A 20,686-nucleotide genomic window follows, 5' to 3' on the forward strand; every position below is an offset into this window, starting at 1 on the left:
TCGATATTCCGTCTTATACAGTTTCGGCTACTATTGGGCCGGATCGCTCCTTACTTACAGTTCGTTACCACGAACAGGATTTTATACGGAAATCGCATCAATACCCCACTCTTTACGTTAAAATTTGACTTTTTATCCCAATTCTTTAAGAATGACTCCTGAAACACAAGGGCCGTTTAATTAGAATCAAAAGGTTTTTTTAAAAGCACTAAGAATTTCTAGCGTAAAGAGCAGGGTACGTGGCGAGGAGGGAGCATACCCTCACACCTCATATACAGAATAATTTGTGCAGTTACTGTATAAGTAGTCTGTACAGATTTTTATAATGAATCAGCTTGATTATACCAAAAATGGATGCTTGAATTATACGCTAATCCTATACTTTTAGCTTAAGGTCCACTCGTAATGAGATTTTACCAATTTACTAGGGAAATTCATTGTCTTTTAGAGACGTCAATTTTTTTCTGGTTCAGTTGTATAACTTTGTGTAACTGAAACTAACAACGCTTGTGTTGAGGAGAAAAAGAGGTGACTTAAAGTATAGCCACAATATTCTTGGCAGTTCTCTTCTCAACGAACTTCTTACCATTAACAGAAACAGCTGGAATAGGAACTTTTTGTGTGAGTCCACGGGTTTAATGCAGCCAAACGCGCAAGACAAAACTTCGTTTTAATTCGTATCCCGGATCTCTGGAATGACTCGAAAGAAGTAACTGTAGTTGCTATTTCTGCTGAGACAGTCGATAGATACTTCGATGGAGAGTGGAGTAATTAATCATAGAAGTACGACGGAGAATTATCGTAGTTAACCTTTCGTACTTGATTTTAAACTAAGGAGTGGTCAGAACAAAAAGTCCGTGTTTTCTCAAAACTGTGATTTGAAGTAACTAAAAAAAAACACGGTTTTTGGCCGAGTAATGACTCCCATATCGTTGCTATTATGCTTAAAGGTCGTATCTGCAATTTCAAACTTTTGAAACGGTTGCTGAAAACCGTTTGCTGAGCTGCATTGATAAGGAGTATCAGTAGGGCAATGTGTGATCTAACACGCTTCGCCCCTTCTGATCTCCGTTATCCTGTAAATCAGGATAGTAAATGGTTTTTGGATATTGACTCTCGTATCTGAATCAGAACTGAGTAGTGGTCAGCAGAAATAAAACGTTATTGTTTTACTCCAAGCTATAGTTTGAAGTAATTGATGGAAGCTGCATTTTTTTGCCACGGTGCCTATCTGCAGGGAAATGTGTGTTCAATCACACTTCGATCCTTCTGATCTCTATGATCCTGCGAATCACCATAGAAAACGGTTTTTGGTAACTGACTCTTGTATCTGAATCAGAACTGAGTAGTTGTCAGTAGAAATAAAACGTTATCGTTTTACTCCAAGCTATAGTTTAAAGTAATTGATGGAAGCTGCGTTTTTTCGCCATGGTGCCTATTTGCAGGGAAATGTGTGTTCAATCACACTTCGATCCTTCTGATCTCTATGATCCTGCGAATCGGCATAGCAAACGGTTTTTGGTAACTGACTCTTGTATCTGAATTAGAACTGAGGAGTGGGCAACAGAAATAAAACGTTATCGTTTTACTCCAAGCTATAGTTTAAAGTAATTGATGGAACCTGCGTTTTTTCGCCATGGTGCCTATCTGCAGGGAAATGTGTGTTCAATCACACTTCGATCCTTCTGATCTCTATGACCCTGCGAATCAGCATAGCAAACGGTTTTTGGTAACTGACTCTTGTATCTGAATTAGAACTGAGGAGTGGGCAACAGAAATAAAACGTTATCGTTTTACTCCAAGCTATAGTTTAAAGTAATTGATGGAACCTGCGTTTTTTCGCCATGGTGCCTATCTGCAGGGAAATGTGTGTTCAATCACACTTCGATCCTTCTGATCTCTATGACCCTGCGAATCAGCATAGCAAACGGTTTTTGGTAACTGACTCTTGTATCTGAATTAGAACTGAGGAGTGGGCAACAGAAATAAAACGTCATTGTTTTACTTCGAGCTATGATTTGAAGTAATTGGAGAAAGCTATGTTTTTTGCCACGGTGCATATCTGCAGGGAAATGTGTGTTCAATCGCACTTCGATCCTTCCGACCTCTATGATCCTGCGAATCAGCATAGCAAACGGTTTTTGGTAACTGACTCTTGTATCTGAATTAGAACTGAGGAGTGGGCAACAGAAATAAAACATTGTTTATTTCATTGTTTTACTTCATTGTTTTATTTAGTCATTGTTTTACTTCAAGCTATGATTTGAAGTAATTGAAGGAAGCTACGTTTTTTTTTACCACGGTGCCTATCTGTAGGGAAATGTGTGTTCAATCACACTTCGATCCTTCCGACCTATATTATCCTGTGAAACAGCATAGCAAATGGTATTCGAAACTGACTCTTGTATCTGAATTAGAACTGAGGGGTGGTCAGCAGAAATAAAATGTCATTGTTTTACTCCAAGCTATAGTTTGAAGTAATTGAAGGAAGCTACGTTTTTTTGCCTTGATGCCTATCTCCAGGGAAATGTGTGTTCAGTCGCACTTCGATCCTTCCGACCTCTATAATCCTGTGAAACAGCATAGCAAATGGTATTTGAAACTGACTCTTTTATCTGAATCAGAACTGAGGAGTGGTCAACAGAAATAAAAGTCATCGTTTTGCTCCACGCTATGATTTGAAGTTTTTTCAGGCTTTGTAGTGGTTCCAGTCAGTTTGTGATGACGAACTGAAAGTAAGAGCGAAGCGGCTCCATAGTAACCGAAACTCTAAGAAACAAAATCTTGATAACAATATATACACCAAAAGAATCAAATTTATATGCTTCTTCAAAATAAATAAAATTCTTCAAGTTTAACTTATCAAAAGTTACGAGTCTGAGAAAATTTGCCTAATTTTTGTACAAGGGGTGAAACACCCCTGAAACGTTAAGTGAATTTAATGAAAATTACGCCGTCAGATTCGGCATATCAGAGAGCCCTACTGTAGAGGTTTCAAGCTCCTATATAAGAAAACGTGGACTTTAGAATTTTTTTCTGCCAGAAGAAAGATCACGGATGCGTGTTTATTTGTTGTTTTTTTCTCCAGGGGTAATCGTATCTAGTCAGTGATTCTAGAAGATCGGGAGAGGGCTCATTTAAACGGAGATCAAAAGTTCTAGTGCCCTTTTCAAGTGACCAAAAACATTGGAGGATAGCTAGTCCCCCTCCCACGCCCCTTTTTTCCGCAAAGTCGTCCAATCAAAATTTTGAGGTACCTGTATTGTTTAACATAGCTGAAAGTTCTGAAAGCTATGTCTTTGAGGATTGCGTGACCCCCCAAAGTCCCGGGAGAAGGGCTGCAAGCTATGATCTTTGCCTATTGTTTACATATACTAATAATTATCGGGAAGTATACAGGTATTTTCGGGAGGTTTCTATGGCCGGGGGGGGGGTACGCTGGAGTATCTTTCCATGGAGAATTTTTTTATGGGGAAAGGACATTTTGCTTGGAGGGGAGCCAGATTCCCCGGCATTGCTTAAAAAAAACAATCAGAAACTAAATAAAAAAAATGTTTTTCAACTTGAACTAAGGAGCAATATTAAAGTTTAAAACTAAGAGAAATTATTATGTATATGAGGCTTTCTCCTCAATATCTCGCTTTCTACGCCATTTTTTTTTTTTTTTTTTTTTTTTACTTAAACAGCTTAATAATCTAATTAAGCGGCTCCTGTGTTTCAGGGGTCATTCATAAACAATTGGAAGACTTTAACACAAGTCACACTTTAGTGCAAGGAGGGAACAACCCGAGTCCATTGATTTGAATTAAAATCAAATAGTCGTGGGCATCCCGCCATGGCTAATTGTAGAAAAAAGCCAAGACAGATTATATAAAATGATATCATTTCATTTGGTAATAGATGAGTCTATCTATCATCCGTCCATGTGTCATTGCTAGTGCAGAACTAAGGTAGATAGTCATGGTACTAAAGGAGGAAAAATTGGATTGATTTTGGTACTCTATTGCATACCGTAATAATTTATGTTTGTTGTAAGTTTTAGCAGTTAAGTTTTACTAATTTGATACAATTATGCCCGTTGAAGTGTCGTCAACTTTGAATGAATTTTTCTAAGTAAACTTTTCGTTTTGATTCTATTTTTTCTTTCTTGAAATTTTAGCTAAAATCTCAACGTTAAGTGGTAATGTAAAAATGAGTGGCATGGTGATTGTTTTTTAAATTTTTCTCCACGAATTCTGACTTTTGTTTCTTTTTTTTCAGAGTTTTTGATTTGTTATTTATGTTCTTAACAGTGTGGTATTACTGCACTCTAACTATTAGAGAATCGATTTTGAAAGTGAACGGATCTAAAATCAAAGGGTGGTGGAGACTTCATCATTTCATCTCAACGGTTGTAGGCGGTGTTATGTTAACTTGGCCAGATGGAACTCCATACCAAGGTTTCAGGCAACAGTTGATGTGGTTTCATGTTTACATAAGTAAGTACAACTTTTCATTACTGGGTTGCCAGCTTGTTTCAATCTTTTTTAGAAAATTATTTTCTAAGGTTATTTTTGGGTTTGTGTCTTGCAAAATTTGGGTAGGCTATTCTAATAAACCCTTTAAAAGCACAGATGTAAATTACAATTTGAAATTTCCAATTTCGTTCTGTATTTGAAAAGTGATATATTCTAGGAATGTACATCCTGTTACCTACACTTTTTAAAGGTGGGGTAGTAGGGGGCTCAGCCGGTAGGAGGCTGCTATAAAAACTACCATATAGCCATCACGTGACCTAAAAAGTCATTTCTTTTATAAATTTTCTTGCTTTTTAGTGGGAGGGAAGGAACTGAATCTAAGAAACCCCCTCCTCACTTCGCCCCCCTCCTCACTTCGCCTGGTGCGAGTGCAGATTAAAAATCCTCCCTGAAAAGGTACAAAATTGTATAAAAACATGGTTTATTTCGTCGTTTAATAGTTTGTAAAGACAAAAAGGAAGGCTTTCTACAGTCATAACCCCTTCCCCCCTAAATGTTAACCCTAACTTCTGGCGAATATGTTTTGTTTCCACATGAAGAAGAAATTAGGGCTTTTTCAGTTTTTGGTTTCAGTAATTTCTATTTTTTTCAGTATCATAACATGTTATGTGAGGGGGGGGGGCTATGCCAGTTACAATCAGTCCAATGGCATTCAGCATAAAAGTTATGAGCGTAATGACATTTAGATTGACAGAAGTCCGTGGTCAAATTGCAAAATCATCATTTATAATTTAGTCAAACTAACTCAGACCTTTGTTGCTTGTCGAATACGGTGGACAAATTGAAATCTCCTTAAGAACTATTAATTAAGATAATAAAGAGAAAAATTTTTTTGATGAAATTAAAAGATGAAGTTGAAACTTAGTATGAGCATATACTTTTGCTTTGCAGCCCATGCAATGTTCATCTATAAAACTAAATGAAATAAACTGACACATTTTGTTTCCTTATATTTGTAGGAGTTTGAAAAAGTAGTGCTTTACTGAAAACACACAAATAAAATGGTTTTTATACACCAGAAACATGGAACACTAAGGGATTGTAAATTATTATCCTGTTGACTAATCTGAAGTAATGGTGTCCAGGTAGTGTTATAACTATATATTTTCTCCAGGAATTCACGTCAAATCTCCGTACTGTAGCCACAAATAACTGGTTTTATTTGTCAAAGTCGCGAGAAAAGGTATAGTTTATAAAAACAAAAAATAGATATGCATATAACTTATTTAACCAATAAAATCTTAGAAAAAACTCCTTTATATAATTTATAGAAAGTAATAGAACCAGATCAACGGTTCTCTCTTGGTAATAATCCAAATTTTAATTCGTTAAATCCCTTAGTTATATTCATCTAACTGAACAACCTGAAAATTTTGTTCGAAAACTGTTTGTTTACCTTGCTGCCTACAAAGTTAGGTTATTTATTTGGAATTAGTGATTCTTTTTTCTTCATTTTATCAGGAAAAATTTTTCATCAGACTTTACGTCTATATTTGTACACGTATACTCACACTTTAAAATAACAATCATGTGACATTTGTCAATCGGTTTTTCCAAAATTGTTAAGTTTTAAGTTTTAACAAAATTGTTAAAAAAGTGCCATATTTTTGCTAGTTTTGCCCAGATTTAACCGTGAGAACAAATAAGCAAAACCAATTAGTAAAATCTGACAACGCTTTTCGTTGGTAAAAATTCAAACCTTAACAACGTGTTGACTCCCAAAGACAACTAAACCTTCAAAAGTTTTTTGGTGTTCAGTGTTTTTAGCTATTTCTTCACCTGCTACTGACAAAAACTATAACTGTGTTTAGAGTTTTTTACTATAAATTGAATTCCTGATTTTTCTTATTTTTTTCCAAATAAGTATTGTTGCATAAGTCTCAATTTAACCAATTCAAGCAATTGGATTTCATTTTTAGTATCCTTCCTCTTGCATCCTTCAATTCCCTCCATTTTTGTTCACATTGATTCTAAGAATTTTTGACAGGTTGTTTACAATATCTCCAATTCCGGTATCAGCAGGGTTGCTTGTATCGACTCAAAGCACTTGGTGATCGTCACAATATGGACATAACTATAGAAGGATTTCACTCTTGGATGTGGAGAGGACTTACCTTTCTCCTTCCCTTTCTCTATATTGGATATGGCTTTCAGTGCTACAACAGCTATAAGCTCTATAAGCTTAGCTTTGTTGAAGGCGCGACTTGGCAGGTAAGAACTAATACAAATACTTATTGATATTGATGCTTCTAATCGTGCTTGCAGCGGTAGCAGCGAGCCGATTATATAATCAATGGTCTAAAGTAAAACAGTTCAAAATAGGGATGAAACCTTTTTATTGACAGTGAATAGATAAAAAATTTAACTGGATATTTCGAACACATATACAGTGTTTACTGCTGATGATGAACACTGTATAAGTGTTCGAAATATCCAGTTAAATTTTATATCTGTTCACTGTCAATAAAAAGGTTTCATCCCTATTTTGAACTGTTTTACTTTCGTCATGGAAAGGCAGTGTGGTCTTCGAAGTTATCTACATCAATCGTCTGAAAAACATGGGTTTTTGGAATGGTTTTACTCAATATCTTGTCGAAAATTATTATGGAAATTCAACCAAAGGAAGCTATCGACGCTAACAAATGGTCAGGTATTCATTGAAAAAGAAAAAAAAAACCATGGAGAAAACACTATAAATCATATTTTTTCATTAAGTACAAGGTGTATGCCACTCCTGCTGGAGGAGCAGTGGTAACCTTATAACGTCATCTCCGTAAAGGTATTATGTATTTGGAATTGAAAAAAAAATTGAATCAAACATAACTACAACAGATAAATCTTAATGAATCGCCCTCTTCCCCCTCCCTTAACCGTAAAACTTTTAAAGCCTTTTGCCTCATTACGTGTTTCATTGAAGACTTCATATATTTTGAACCGTGTGCACACGATGTGGTTTCAAAACATCGACGACAACTAAAAAATAAATACCTATAAATAATAAGGCCTTAGGGTAGATAGTTTTTGATAAGAGTTAGTGTGGTAATTATACAGGCATTAACTTGATACTTTTAAAAATTAAATATGCTGTGAATGAACTTTTAAGAGAAGAATAGTGGGTGTTTTTGGAAGGGGAGCGAATGAGTTACCCAGCTTTATATTCTTAGAAAAATAATTTGGATAGGCCTGAATCATCAGGCTGTTTTAGTCCTTAATTATGTAGATTGTGAACAAAAGTTTGGTCCAGCTAATAGAACTGCTCCAATGAAGTTCCTATGCTTATATGGTATACCAGATGAATAGAATTAAGTGATTATTACTATGTACGAGAGTAGTATCGCTGCGGTTATAGTGGAAATTAGATTAGTGGCTGGTTTGGTATTGAATCAGTAGCCATGGAGGGTTGTGTCCTATCCCTATTCGATTGGTTCATTTTGAAAGAATTGGTTCTAAGGAATGCCGCAAAGACTATGGGAGAGCATGGAATCAAGTGATGTGATGCATCAGACCTAGACTAGATTATACAGACTACCTGAGTGACCTTGATGAAAATGGTAGCAAATGAAGGAGGTTTTTAAGGTTGAAAGTGTAAGAATAGGTTTGAAAATTAATGGTAAGAAGATTAAGGCGCTGAAATTAGGAACAAATGAAGGGGAAGAGATGGTGTTGAGGAGCGAGAGGATCAATATAGTGGATAGCTTCATTTGTCTGAGTTGTATTGTATTGTATTATTAGTTAAAATTTTGGATGAAGTGAAAACGTAAAAAGGAGAAGAGCCAAGGCCTAGGGTGTATTTTCGTAGTTGGAAAAGGTTTGGAATAATAGGAAGGCAAATCTGTTAACCAAGACTAGAATATTGGAAGTAGTGGTGACGACAGTGGTCAATCACCACTGATTGACCACTGGAAAGCTGAAGGGGGAAAGCTGAGTATGTAAGATGACTATGAAATGGAAGAGAATTGGAAGCCTGGTGATGTTTTGAGAGCAGAAAAGTTTTCTCAATACGGAATTGTAGCTGTAGCGCTCCTGCAAACGTGTTAAAATCTATGATCTTCGATTGAAAATATTAGGAACCAAACCGTGATGCTATGCTGCAGATGAGGCCAAACCTGACTCTAGTAAAGTGTCAGGAACTTCCAGAGATCGAAGCTTTCAAAACTCCAATTAACTGTAAAAGACAATAATTACTTGTACAACTTCGGATACATATATGTCAAATCTATAAAACAAACACATATACCAAGGAAAATACAATAGCCAAGCACAGATTCACTCCAGTGAAGTGTTTCAATATAAATAATGAATGCATAATATGGCCATACCTTGACCTTAATGAAGGTAGACATGCTCTTACGGGTCTGATGAAACTAGGATTTAATTCAGAGCATTGACAACATTTTTCCAGCTAAATTACAACATTGACGAAAATTTTTAGAATATGATATTGGTGACCTAGGTCCAATAAGAGATTGTTCAATATCAGATATTATATTGGTCACATATGCTTGAAATTGGTCATGGTATTGACAATAAATTGTAGTCAAATCTCAGAATTGATAGCAATTTGTAGAATATGTTTATCACCAACATGTAGTTCAGGTAAATAAAGTTGGTAAAAGTTTGTTATGAAAACAAAGCTATGAGAATTGAAAAAGATAGCCTGGAAACCCTCAATAATGGCGTTGAATCAAAATGATAACTCTATCTTTGGAAATACCATTATTTAAAGATTCGGATAGAAAGTTCCACTTCCTCCTCCCCTCCGCTCTTTGAACTACTAGGAAATTCGCCTTTTTGTGTCAGTAGCACCGATTGACTTTTTTTTCTCTTTGATTTTGTTTTTTAGTCAATAAAGAACTATTTAAAGGAAGAACATCGAAATCTAATTACAAACGAATAAAAAGCGAAAAAAGTACTGGAGTGTTCCTCGCCTAGAGGAAGAATCCAGACTTGGGAGAATTATAGTATACCAAAAACAAGGAATACGCTAATAGAACCGCCTTGTCAGAAAACCCTATGTAGGAAACTCTGCGTATACGGCATATTTTGCTTCTTTTTTTTCCTCCACAGCTAGTGGGACACTGAAACATCATAGAGAGCTGTTTAATGGCTATTTTGAAAGGAAATTCTTCCATCTAGTGGCTTTTATAATTAAAAAAATGGTTTTAAAAATAAAATCAATGTTTACGAAAAACTGCAATTTTGTTCAATACCGTAGTCGCAAATGTTATAAACATAATCTTGCATGCGAAGATCAAAATAGGATTTTTTACTTTGTAAAAAGCATGTAAATATATTTGTATCAAATATTTATATATTGGATCGGTCTAGTTAAGTATTATGAGGTTAGTCCCTTACTGTTCCAAAGAAGAAAAGCTTAAGACTTTTTCCGTTTGTAATCCGGTATATGTAAATAGGCAAGGTGTAAACGGTAAATTTGTTGCCACAGTTATGTGAAAAAGTGGATGTTTTTTTTATTATAATAAAGAACGAACTCTAATAATAAGAAAGAAATCTAATAGCTCCTAACTCCTAAGAATGTTTTAATAAACAACAAAATCTTGCCTTACTAACTTGTATAGGCAATTCAACTATAGTACAGGCGTGTGTAGTTATATAAAGGATTTATAGTTAAGAACGAACTGTAGCCCATAGTAACTTAATTATATTAAAGAACGAGTTATAGCCAATAGTAACTCAAGTATTAGTAATATTAAGGAACAAACTCTGGCCCATAGTAACTGAAATAGTAAAATAAAATGCATTTTTTTACTTTAAAGAGTGGCTTTGACAAATGTAATTATTATATAAAATGTAGAAATATTTGTAGTGTTTCAGCAACAGTTCTTCTCTTTAAATCGACGCTACAAAAATGCCTGAAATTTTAAAAATACATCTTACTCTATTTTAGTTTTTAAGGATAAAAATATGCGTTAGGTAACAAAAAATATAGCCTGAAACCCATAAAAATTAGATAATTTGGTTTCCATTGGATGCTAAACAGAGCTTCACATCAGTCTTTTCTCTCTTTTGCCGGCTCTTTATATTTTGCAGATGAAATATTGTAAGCATGTTTAATTATCAGTTAGGATATAAGCATCTTCCCGTAGTTTCCCTTTGCGCTAGCATTTTATCAGTCTGTTCAAACATTTCAGCCTAAAAAATTAGCAAATTCTTCAAAGTGACTAAATAAATATCAGCTTGGAGAATTCAGAAGTGCTTTGATATCTCTATAACAGATTATTGCGTCTCAGTTTGATGGGCAGCTGAATCTCCTGCTCAGGTTCATTCCTGTCCTTCATGGCGATCTGGAACTGCCGTTTGGCTTTTGGAAATGGGATGTATTATCCTTGGGCATATGTAGCTTCCTACACTTGGAAGCTTCCTACTCATGCGTCAATGAGTTGTAAGTGTCAACCTGGCTTTCGTTTTTCCTATCTTGTATCTGCCTTCAACGGGTCCATTAACCGTTTGTCGTTCAGCAGAGAAAATATTTTATTGCTTCTTCTTCGAAAAAATTTCTATAGTTGGAGTTCTAAGATGAGCACCATGGCTGCCTGTACCGGCACCATGGCCGGCCCATGGGGTATTGATGTTATCAGCAGATCATGTTATGTATGGCAGTATTGGAGCGTGTAAAGAGTGAAGCTCTGGACAGATTTTGTAGGAGGAGGAGCTTGTGTGGGTTTGTTGCCCCTAGAGGCTTGGTGTTTGAAAGAGTAATTAGTTTTGGTACGGTAGTGGCAAAATGGCAAGGACTTCAGAGGTTCAGTAAAAATATGTAAGTAATTAAGAATTAAGATGGTTCTGAAAAATGTCTAAGAAAATCTGGAATACGCCGGAACAAAGAGAAAGTATTTTTGATGAATCCCTCTTCAGTATAAGAGTTAATGTAGTCTTATTTAGGGTTCATGTGTAATAGTTTTATGTTAACCAATAATTTTTAATTTTGATAGAACGTCTCTTATCTTTTTATCTAATTTAGGAAAAAGCCAAAGTAATCTATGGCAATATTTTGGGTAAAATAGATGGCCTTAACTCAGGACTCAGCGGGTGTTATAAGTAAAAAAAAATCATACAAATTGTACGCAGTAAACAAGTCAAGCAGAATTGTCGAATATATGAGGGAACCTAGTAGTAGAGATTTTAGGTCCAAATTTACAATTCTCTTTCTATCCATAGATATTTGCACAGTCTTCAGTGCTAGCATAAAGAAAAAAAAGGATAAAAAGATTTAACGTCCTTTAAACTACAATAGCTTGGTAATGAAGCTATACAATAGCTTGGTATATGGTATGATGGTATTCTTCTTACATTGAAATCAAATAAAATGAAAATATGATTGGGTGCAAAAGATATCAGGATACATTAAGTAATTGTAGCAATCAATAAAATTTAATCTTGCTTTCCTTTTAAAAGATAAAATGGTGAGTTTCATTGCACGTATTGATTTGCCATCGTCCACCGTTAATGTTATTGAAAAACACTCAATACCCGGACTTCAGCTAAACCTGGTAAGATCGATCTGGTTTTGAAAGAGATTTATAGACACAAGTGGGATGTAGTCGATCTGTCAGAGACGCACCCTTCTCGAACCGGAGAGAATCACTTTTCTATTTTCGGGAGGTACTGATGATGTTCATAAGTAGGGTTTCGGTTTCATCCTCTCTCCAACCACCAGAAGGTCAATAGTGATCTTCACTCCTGTATCGAAAAGAATAGCAATCATCCGCATGAAAGGGTCCATCAAAAATGTCTCAGCGGTCCAGATATATGCCTTGGTTTCAGCCTGAATTGAAGAGGAGTGCAACCAATTCTACTACCAGCTCAAAGCAGCACTGGCCGGATCCTCAAAAATGATTTACTTATCCTATTGGATGACTTTAATTCGATACTTGGAAATTGCCATGCTGGTCGACGAGATGTCATGGGCCCACACGGACATGGACCATCTTAATACAAGGTGAGAACAGCTTATTGACTTCTGTTGTGAGAATGAACTCTACATCACCAATACCGCCTTTAAGCAGAGACACCGCCGAAAGGTAACATGGAGATCCCCTGATGGGGTCACCGAAAACATGAATCGACTACGTTCTGATATCCAAACGATAGAAATCATCTGCAATGAACACTGTCTCACTACCCGGTGGAGATTTGGTCTCGGACCACACTCTCCTTTTGTCTAAACTCAGGTTGAGGTTAAAACGTCTCCCAAAAACTGCAAAAATACTAATAATCAAGACGGAACTCCTCCATGACCAAACCAAAAAAGCCACATACACCTCAAGTGTGTCTACTAAACTCCATCACATCCTCCATCCATGCTTGCAACTGCCGAAGAGATTCATAGATTAGCTGAAAGTGCTGCCTCTGCAATCGTTGAGACTGCAAGCGACATCCTCGGTAGAAAAGCCAAAGACGAAAAGCCTTGAATCGTTAAAGAAATAATTTGATAATGTGACCAGAAACGCCTACATAACAACAGAACTGACCGAAGCAGACAAGACACCTATAAGCATCTCGAACGGAAAGTTTAGTGTGAAATCAAGAAGGTACTCCGCAGCCATATCACCGAAAATTGAAGGACTGCGAAACCCAGTACAAGAAAGGCAACAGCCACAAGCTCTTCAAAACAGTCAGCGAGCTATCCTCCGAAAAAGACCCCTCAACGCCCATAATCCTAGACAAACAAGGGAACGACATGAATGACGCCAAGATGAAGCTCGAGTAATGGAAGGAAAACTTTGAGGAGAAACTAAACTCAGAAGTAATGACCGACCCACATATCCTTAACTCCTTCCCAATCATAAATTGAGACCCCCCTCTACCTCAACTTAGAAGCTAGACCAAAGCCGCCATAGAATCCCTGAAGCGAGAATCCTAGAATCCTGACCAAGATCCTGCTCCGCAGAATTCAAGCAATCGCCACCTCCGTTCTTTGCAAGTATCAAGCTGGCTTTCGTTCAGGACGATCAAATATCGGCCAAATCTTTACTGTGCGTCAACTGATGGAAAGGTTCATTTAGTTCAGAGACCTCTAATAGCTCTTTATTGGTTTCCGAAAGGCCTGACCTAATATGGGGGAAAGGCTCGTGACATATTTTAAGACACTATGGTGTCCCAGATGAAATAGTCAGTATCATTGAGGACATATACAACCAATTCAAAAGTCAAGTACTAACCACTGGTGGGCTCTCTGGTGAATTCTCAACAACATCTGAGTTCTGCAAGGATGCATCCTCTCACCGCACTTTTTTGACCTGTTTCCGCATGCCATCCTCTCCGTGATACCCGTCGAATATGGAGCCAGAATAGGAGGAATCCTAACTGACAAACTAGCCTACGTGGATGATATTGACCAGGTATCCACTACCGCCCAAGATCTCCAGAGACAGACTGGCTGCATCTCCCAAGCAACAAAGCCGTTTGGTATGCAGGTTAACGTAAACAAGACCAAAATCATGGTCACATTACGACAGGAGATGACACCCCCACACCCCCCGATAGTAATAGACGGTGAACAAGTGGAAACAGTCGATCAATTCCTTTACCTCAGCAATATCTTGACAGCTGACAACTGCCACAGTGTCGATATTGAACGCTACCTCGGTCTTGCCAGCTGAACCTTGTGAAAGTGCATCTATTGAACCGTCTGATCTTACCCATTGCTTTGTATTGGTGCAAAACCTGGACATTAAAAGCTGAAAACGAGCGCAACTTCCTTGCGTTCGAAATGAGATGTCTGCGCCGGATAGCCAAGATCAGTTATACCGACCATGTCACAAACGAAGAAGTCCGAAGAAGGCTGGAGTCGCAAGGCGCTATCCTCATCAAAATCCAAAGGAACAGTAACTGCGCTGGTTCGGCCATGTTAAACGAATGAATTCCGACCGCCTGCCCGAGATCGCACTTGAAGGTGCAATTAAAGGACTTCGACCACGGGGAAGACCTTGCGCAAGGTAGATTGTAAACTTTGACCGACAACGGATTTCCTAACTATCCCGAACTGCACTTGACAGAGTAGCATATCGAGCTCTAGTTCATCAGATTTTGGAAGGGGTGGCCTCAGGACATCCCACGAGGATGGATATATGAAACCAAGAAAGGAAAGGATATAATAAATGAAAAATAAAATCAAATAGGTTAGAAGAACGAGGATTTTGTCTGCCAGTAGCAAAATATAAAGACGAAACACAAGCAAATATTTCAACAAAAATCTCCGCCAAGTCGTCCTCAGTGCAAAAAAAAAGTCTAACTTTTCGAAGTGATCTTGACAAGAGGAGAAAAGATACTGAATACAAAAAAAAAACAGCCAGAAATAAATGAAAAACAATTTACCAATTGGATTGGACAGGTGTTCTTTGCTTGCAATAGATTTCGCCTGTCTGCAACCTCGTTTTTCATTAGTTATGCGGACATATTGTCTTAAATTAGACTTGGTGAAAATATTTATTGAGTCTTTTAATATCAAATTATTATAAGTTGGGCTTAAGGTAATATCTCCTGTATCTCTTTTTATAGCCAAAGTTCTGTTTATATATTTGTTGGTCTCAATTGCCTCTTCAAAAGATTGCGGTAGGCCATTTATGGTAGATATTAAAGTTGCCTTTTCAAAACTAAATGTTCAGGATTTTCTAAGATTTGGAGGGTCAAAGTAGAAACAAAACGGTAATTTTCATTTTCAAATCTCAGGGTCTTATCTATTGAAATTTTGTGTTCATGCAGTCGTTACTCCAGTTGTTGATGTGTCCTGCCGATGTAAAATTTCCCACATGAACACGGGAGTCTGTAGGCACCACTACCCAGTATAGGGTCAGTTTTATCCTTTCCCGAGTTGAAAGAATGTTCAACTTTTTGTTCAATTTTGAAAGAATTAGAGAGATTATGTTTTTATTTTTTTCAGATTGTCGCTGAGTTTCGTAATGTATAGTAATGTGGTGAAAGTTTTGAAATCAACTGCCGGAGTAACCGAATCAAAGGGGTTGGGCTCCCTATTTTTCTACTTTTCCTTTTATCCTCGTTTTTCTCACCCGTTTGATTTTATTTTTCATTTATTATATCATTTCCTTTCTTGGTTTTGTACGTCATTTATAGTCGGTGTGGTCCTAAAATGTATTTATGAGGATGGATGGGAATTAACTTAAAAAAAAAATAGTATTTTGAAATGTTTCTATCCCCCACAGTTCTAAAGGCTCTGCATTCCACAGAAAACATAAAAAAAAATCATCACGCAAAAAGGGTACTTGAGAAAAATTAAATGGTTGTTTTTTTACATTTGCCACAAAAAATAAAAATCAACAAAACTTCCTTAAATAAATCATGTTTTTATACTAAAGCATCCATAACATTCAAATTAAAAAGAAAACGCCGTGTCTATTTAACTTCCTATTTAAATATTGAGAATATTGGTCATATTTTCAGATGACCAATTACTGGTTTACTGGAATGGCATCATCATAAATAGCCGCTATGACTTTTGGTAGTTTGTATTAAAGGCAGGCGCGGTTTCGACATTAGGTTCTGGGCATTTTTTTTTCAAGAACGGCTTCCTATGTAACGGCCGTCTCATGCTGTCAACTCTAGTTTAGAAAAAAAGATATTTTTTTTTATTAGCAGGAAAACAAAAATTATTTTTACTTATAGTGCATTTGGAGATAATATCGTTTTTTTTTAGTTTTTGTTTTTTAATATTTTTTTCTTTTCAGATTCCTGCTTTATCTCTCCTATTTTTGACTCTTTTCCTAGGGAATACAATCACCACAAGCCTCGTCATTCCTCAAAAAATCAAAGATCGAGTCAAGTTAAAATACCGTTATGTACCTCTGAACAAATACCTTTGGAGTCACAGCAAAAGACGAGCAAGAAAGATTACCCATTCTGACAGCACCCGATCTTCAATAACAGGAACTGATAAGCTAACGCCAGAAGAACAGGAAATGATTGCCGAGTTGTCGAAGTTGACGTCCCAAGATCATACAAAACATGTTAGTTTTTCAGAAGAAGAAGAAATTATTGGAGGTGGAACAGATGAAGAGTCTAGAGAGAATAGTGATTGGAAGGGAGAGAATGAGAACACAGAGACTGATATGAAGAAAAACGAATAATATGTTACGGGAGATTTTATACTCTTTTAATTTTGAAGTTTAATGTTAAGTGATTTGTTTTATTATTATTTGGGATATTTTTTTTTTGTGTGATTGGGTGCAAAAAGGAACAAACATAATGACGTAAGAAAAAACTTATGCTACGCTAGATATTAAACTATTCTTTTAATTCTAAGATAGGTGAAACTAGGTCTACTGAATTTTTTTTTTTTGGGGGGGGGGGTGTATATTTTTCGTGTAATAAGGCAGAAAAAAGGAAATAACGTGGCGAAAACAAAATTTATGCCAAAGACAAAAATAGATATATAGGTTTATTTTTGTGGTGAATTTTTGTAAGCCAGTCTCATTTTCCCTCATCCCTCATATCTAATACATAAACAGCCCCACTTAAAAAAAAAAACGAATTGGTTTTAAAAGCATGTGAAGCTTTTAAATCAAGTGAACTTGTTTTGTACGATGAGCGTGTCTTATTCAAAACCTGGTCAGTTCTTTCGTATGAAATTTTAAGCCATAAAAAAGAACAATTTTCTATCATTTTGAGATATGCTATACTAAATGCAATTGAAAGGGAAGTTTGTTTTTGTGCGAAGGATATTTTTACTTACACGTTAGTCATACCCATAAAAGCGATAAAGTGATAAAATAAACTTAAAATACGATACAAATAAAGGTTTAAAATTAAATAAATGTTAAATACTAAAGTGATATGGAACAAAGAAGAAAATACAGGGTATCTGGAAAAGCTCTTCCGAATCAATAAAATTGCTGCATAGTCAGCTAATAATTATGCCAGGAAAAGCGTTATCTCTAATTGAAGCTGCGTAAAGCTTGGGGGGTCGGCTGTCCATTTCCTACTGTCATTTGTTTATTTTTGTGTTGGTTTTTCTTGTACTTGTGTGAATATTTCCAAAGCAAGAAGACAAAACACGAAACACAGATTTCTTATAGAAACACGGATTTTCAAATAGCAAATTTGTTATATTACTTTAAAAAAAAAAGTACAACGCTCATTTGACAAAATACCAATTTGGTCTCCGTTAATTTGGATTCAATTATGCAACATAAATCCTTTAAGGGGGGAGAGGGGGAAAGCTTTGCTTTTTTGTATATCTTCAGGTTCATAAAAAATAGAAAATGGCAAAAGCCAATTATGGATAAAATGTTGGTAAAAACAAACGTTTTTTAGCAGTTTCAAGTTTCTTTTTCCTTTTTTTCAACTTGGGTTTCAATTTTTAATCAGGAACATGAAACGGCCCACGAATAAGAAGATCTTGAAATGGGCTTTGGTGTCGAAAGACCCTGTTTTCTAGTGCAAAGTAGCTAAACTACGACTAAAGGTCCTGAAGTTGGGTCTAATGTCGTTTCAGTAGCCAGATATTGCCGGAGTCCGCTAAACTGCGACTAAAAGCTCTTAATGTTGGGTCTAATGTCGTTTCAATTGCCAAACTTTGCAGGGGTCCGCTAAACTGCGACTAAAAGCTCTTAACGTTGGGTCTAATGTCGTTTCAATTGCCAAATTTTACAGGTGTCCGCTAAACTGCGACTAAAAACTCTTAACGTTGGGTCTAAGGTCGTTTCAATAGCCAAACTTTGCAGGGGTCCGCTAAACTGCGACTAAAAACTCTTAACGTTGGGTCTAAGGTCGTTTCAATAGCCAAATTTTGCAGGGGTCCGCTAAACTGCGACTTAAAGCTCTTAACGTTGGGTGTAATGTCGTTTCAATTGCCAAATTTTGCAGGGGTCCGCTAAACTGCGACTAAAAGCTCTTAACGTTGGGTCTAAGGTCGTTTCAATAGCCAAATTTTGCAGGGGTCCGCTAAACTGCTACTAAAAGCTCTTAACGGTGGGTCTAATGTCGTTTCAATTGCCGAATTTTGCAGGGGTCCACTAAACTGCGACTAAAAGCTCTTAACGTTGGGTCTAATGTCGTTTCAATTGCCAAATTTTGCAGGGGTCCGCTAAACTGCGACTAAAAGCTCTTAACGTTGGGTCTAATGTCGTTTCAATTGCCAAATTTTGCAGGGGTCCGCTAAACTGCGACTAAAAGCTCTTAACGTTGGTTCTAGGGTCGTTTCAATAGCCAAATTTTGCAGGGGTCCGGTAAACTGCGACTAAAAGCTCTTAACGTTGGGTGTAATGTCGTTTCAATTGCCAAATTTTGCAGGGGTTCGCTAAACTGCGACTAAAAGCTCTTAACGTTGGGTCTAAGGTCGTTTCAATAGCCAAATTTTGCATCCTCCGATGTAAAAAGAAGTGTCTTTGCGTGGACAATTAACGTCCAATAAAATTTGTTTCCAGCACAATTTTTATCTTTATTTCAAATTCTCCTGAAATAAAAAAAAATCAGGAAATAGTGAAGTGTTCCCAACCCTGAATAAAATATGTCTTCTTATAAAAAGTTTTTGTTTCAAATCGTAGTTCTTCTTCAAACAGAAAAATGGACACCCTCTAATTTAATATAAAATACACGCCGTCCTATGATTGTCTTGCGAGTGCATCTGTGTGCTTTAACATTCAAGTTTCTTTCTCCAGGGACATATATCAAGTAAAAATCAGTTGATTTAAATTGAACTTCTTTTGTATTTGTATTTACTTAAAGAAATTCAAAATATTTAAGTTGATCATTTCTTGATTTACCTTTCCCGCTTTAAATTTGCAGTTAGGATAAAAAAAGTTAGATGTTGGTTTTCTCTTTTGGATACAGTTTTTTAGGAAATTTTTTTAAAGACCTTTCCTAAAAATGCAAAAGAATTTTGCTTTCAATCAGTCCTACTACCCAAAATTTACTCAGCAACACTGCCTGGCGCTTGACAAGTTTTATCTCCTTCAGTCAGAACTTCACCTAAGCGTTATTCTTCAGCAATTCGCTTGGAGGTTTCAGCAGCCCAATGAATTTCGATTCTTCTGATAGGGCAAATTTCGCCCAATCAGATTTCGACTCTTGTCAGATTCTTTTGTCGTCTTTTAGTGAAGTCTCAAAAACTGAATTGTATATCTGAAAACTGAATATTTCCATTTTTCTGCTAAGTTTAAATATGCTTAGCAACATTGCTATCGTTGCTTAACAACTGCAGCAATATTCCTGAGAACTGCAACAATCTTGAGCTTTCCTGATTTTTAGCCCAGTTTCTAAATGAGTCATTCTTGGAATCAGGGAAGGGGTTTTCAGATACCTGTAAATAGGGGCTATACAATCTTGTATAGTTCTTGGACATACAAAATAAGATGTAATGGAAAATTAACTTATTAAGTGTATCTTCCTGTACGATTATATAGTCAGTTTAATTAATGTTTTGTATCGCTATTGGGTATAGAAAAAACTAAATCCTCCAGTTATTGCGTTTTTACTACGAGTATTACCATTTCTTTGCTGTTTAGCTGTTTATAGTTGAAGCACTAGGTAAAAACCCCCTACCCACCCTCCTTAAAGCTTTTTCTTAAAATTCCCCCCCCCCCCAAAAAAAAATTATCTCTTCTTTTGATCCCTTGCTAATCGATTGTCCCCCACAATTTGTATCGCCATTTTTTTGGCTACTGATCTTTCCTTGGGCAAGCATGTGCAGGAGCTTGTATCGGAGAGGTGATGTCAAAGACTAAAAAAAAGACGCAAAACTATGCAAATTATTTACAAAATTCCTCAGATAGTGAGGGGAGGGGCTTAGCGGCCTAAGTTTCTGTCACCTCACCTCCTATTTACCTGTTAGGGATGAAGCCTTCCGTATGAACCATGGACCTCGAGAAAAATGGTGAAGGTAAACAGGAAGGGTTTGCAAAACCTGAGAAGGACTGGCCCTCAACCCCCCGTTGCACTTCCCGGCTGAAGTGCCATGAAACAGAGATCAGCACAGCCAGTAGGGAGTGTGAAGTCCAATGCCGTATTAGTTTTTCCTTGCCCTTCATGTGTTTCGTAAAAATAATTTTGATGCATCAGAATGAGGAAAAAAATAAGGAAGTAGCAAGAATTAGAGAAGGATGACAAATCAAGTCCACTTTTTCAATCTTTGTGTTACGTAAAAATCTATAGCCAAAAAGATCATCGAAAACGACATTTTCCACACCAGGGCG

General features: G+C 36.6%; 1 protein-coding gene across 1 annotated transcript in view; it reads left to right on the top strand.

The window, feature by feature from the left end:
* The window catches only part of LOC136033964 (transmembrane protein 120 homolog), a 44,523-nt gene extending 25,275 nt beyond the window's left edge, over positions 1-19,248 (top strand). Inside the window, exons 5-7 of the mRNA XM_065714991.1 lie at positions 4,261-4,478; positions 6,505-6,728; positions 16,223-19,248. Of these exons, the coding sequence (XP_065571063.1) occupies positions 4,261-4,478; positions 6,505-6,728; positions 16,223-16,621 (841 nt within the window). The 3' untranslated portion in view covers positions 16,622-19,248. The remainder of the gene's footprint in view (positions 1-4,260; positions 4,479-6,504; positions 6,729-16,222) is intronic.
* The last annotated feature ends 1,438 nt before the right edge of the window (positions 19,249-20,686 follow it).

Source organism: Artemia franciscana, chromosome 12 (genome assembly GCF_032884065.1).
Source record: "Artemia franciscana chromosome 12, ASM3288406v1, whole genome shotgun sequence".
NCBI classification, from domain to species: domain Eukaryota; kingdom Metazoa; phylum Arthropoda; class Branchiopoda; order Anostraca; family Artemiidae; genus Artemia; species Artemia franciscana.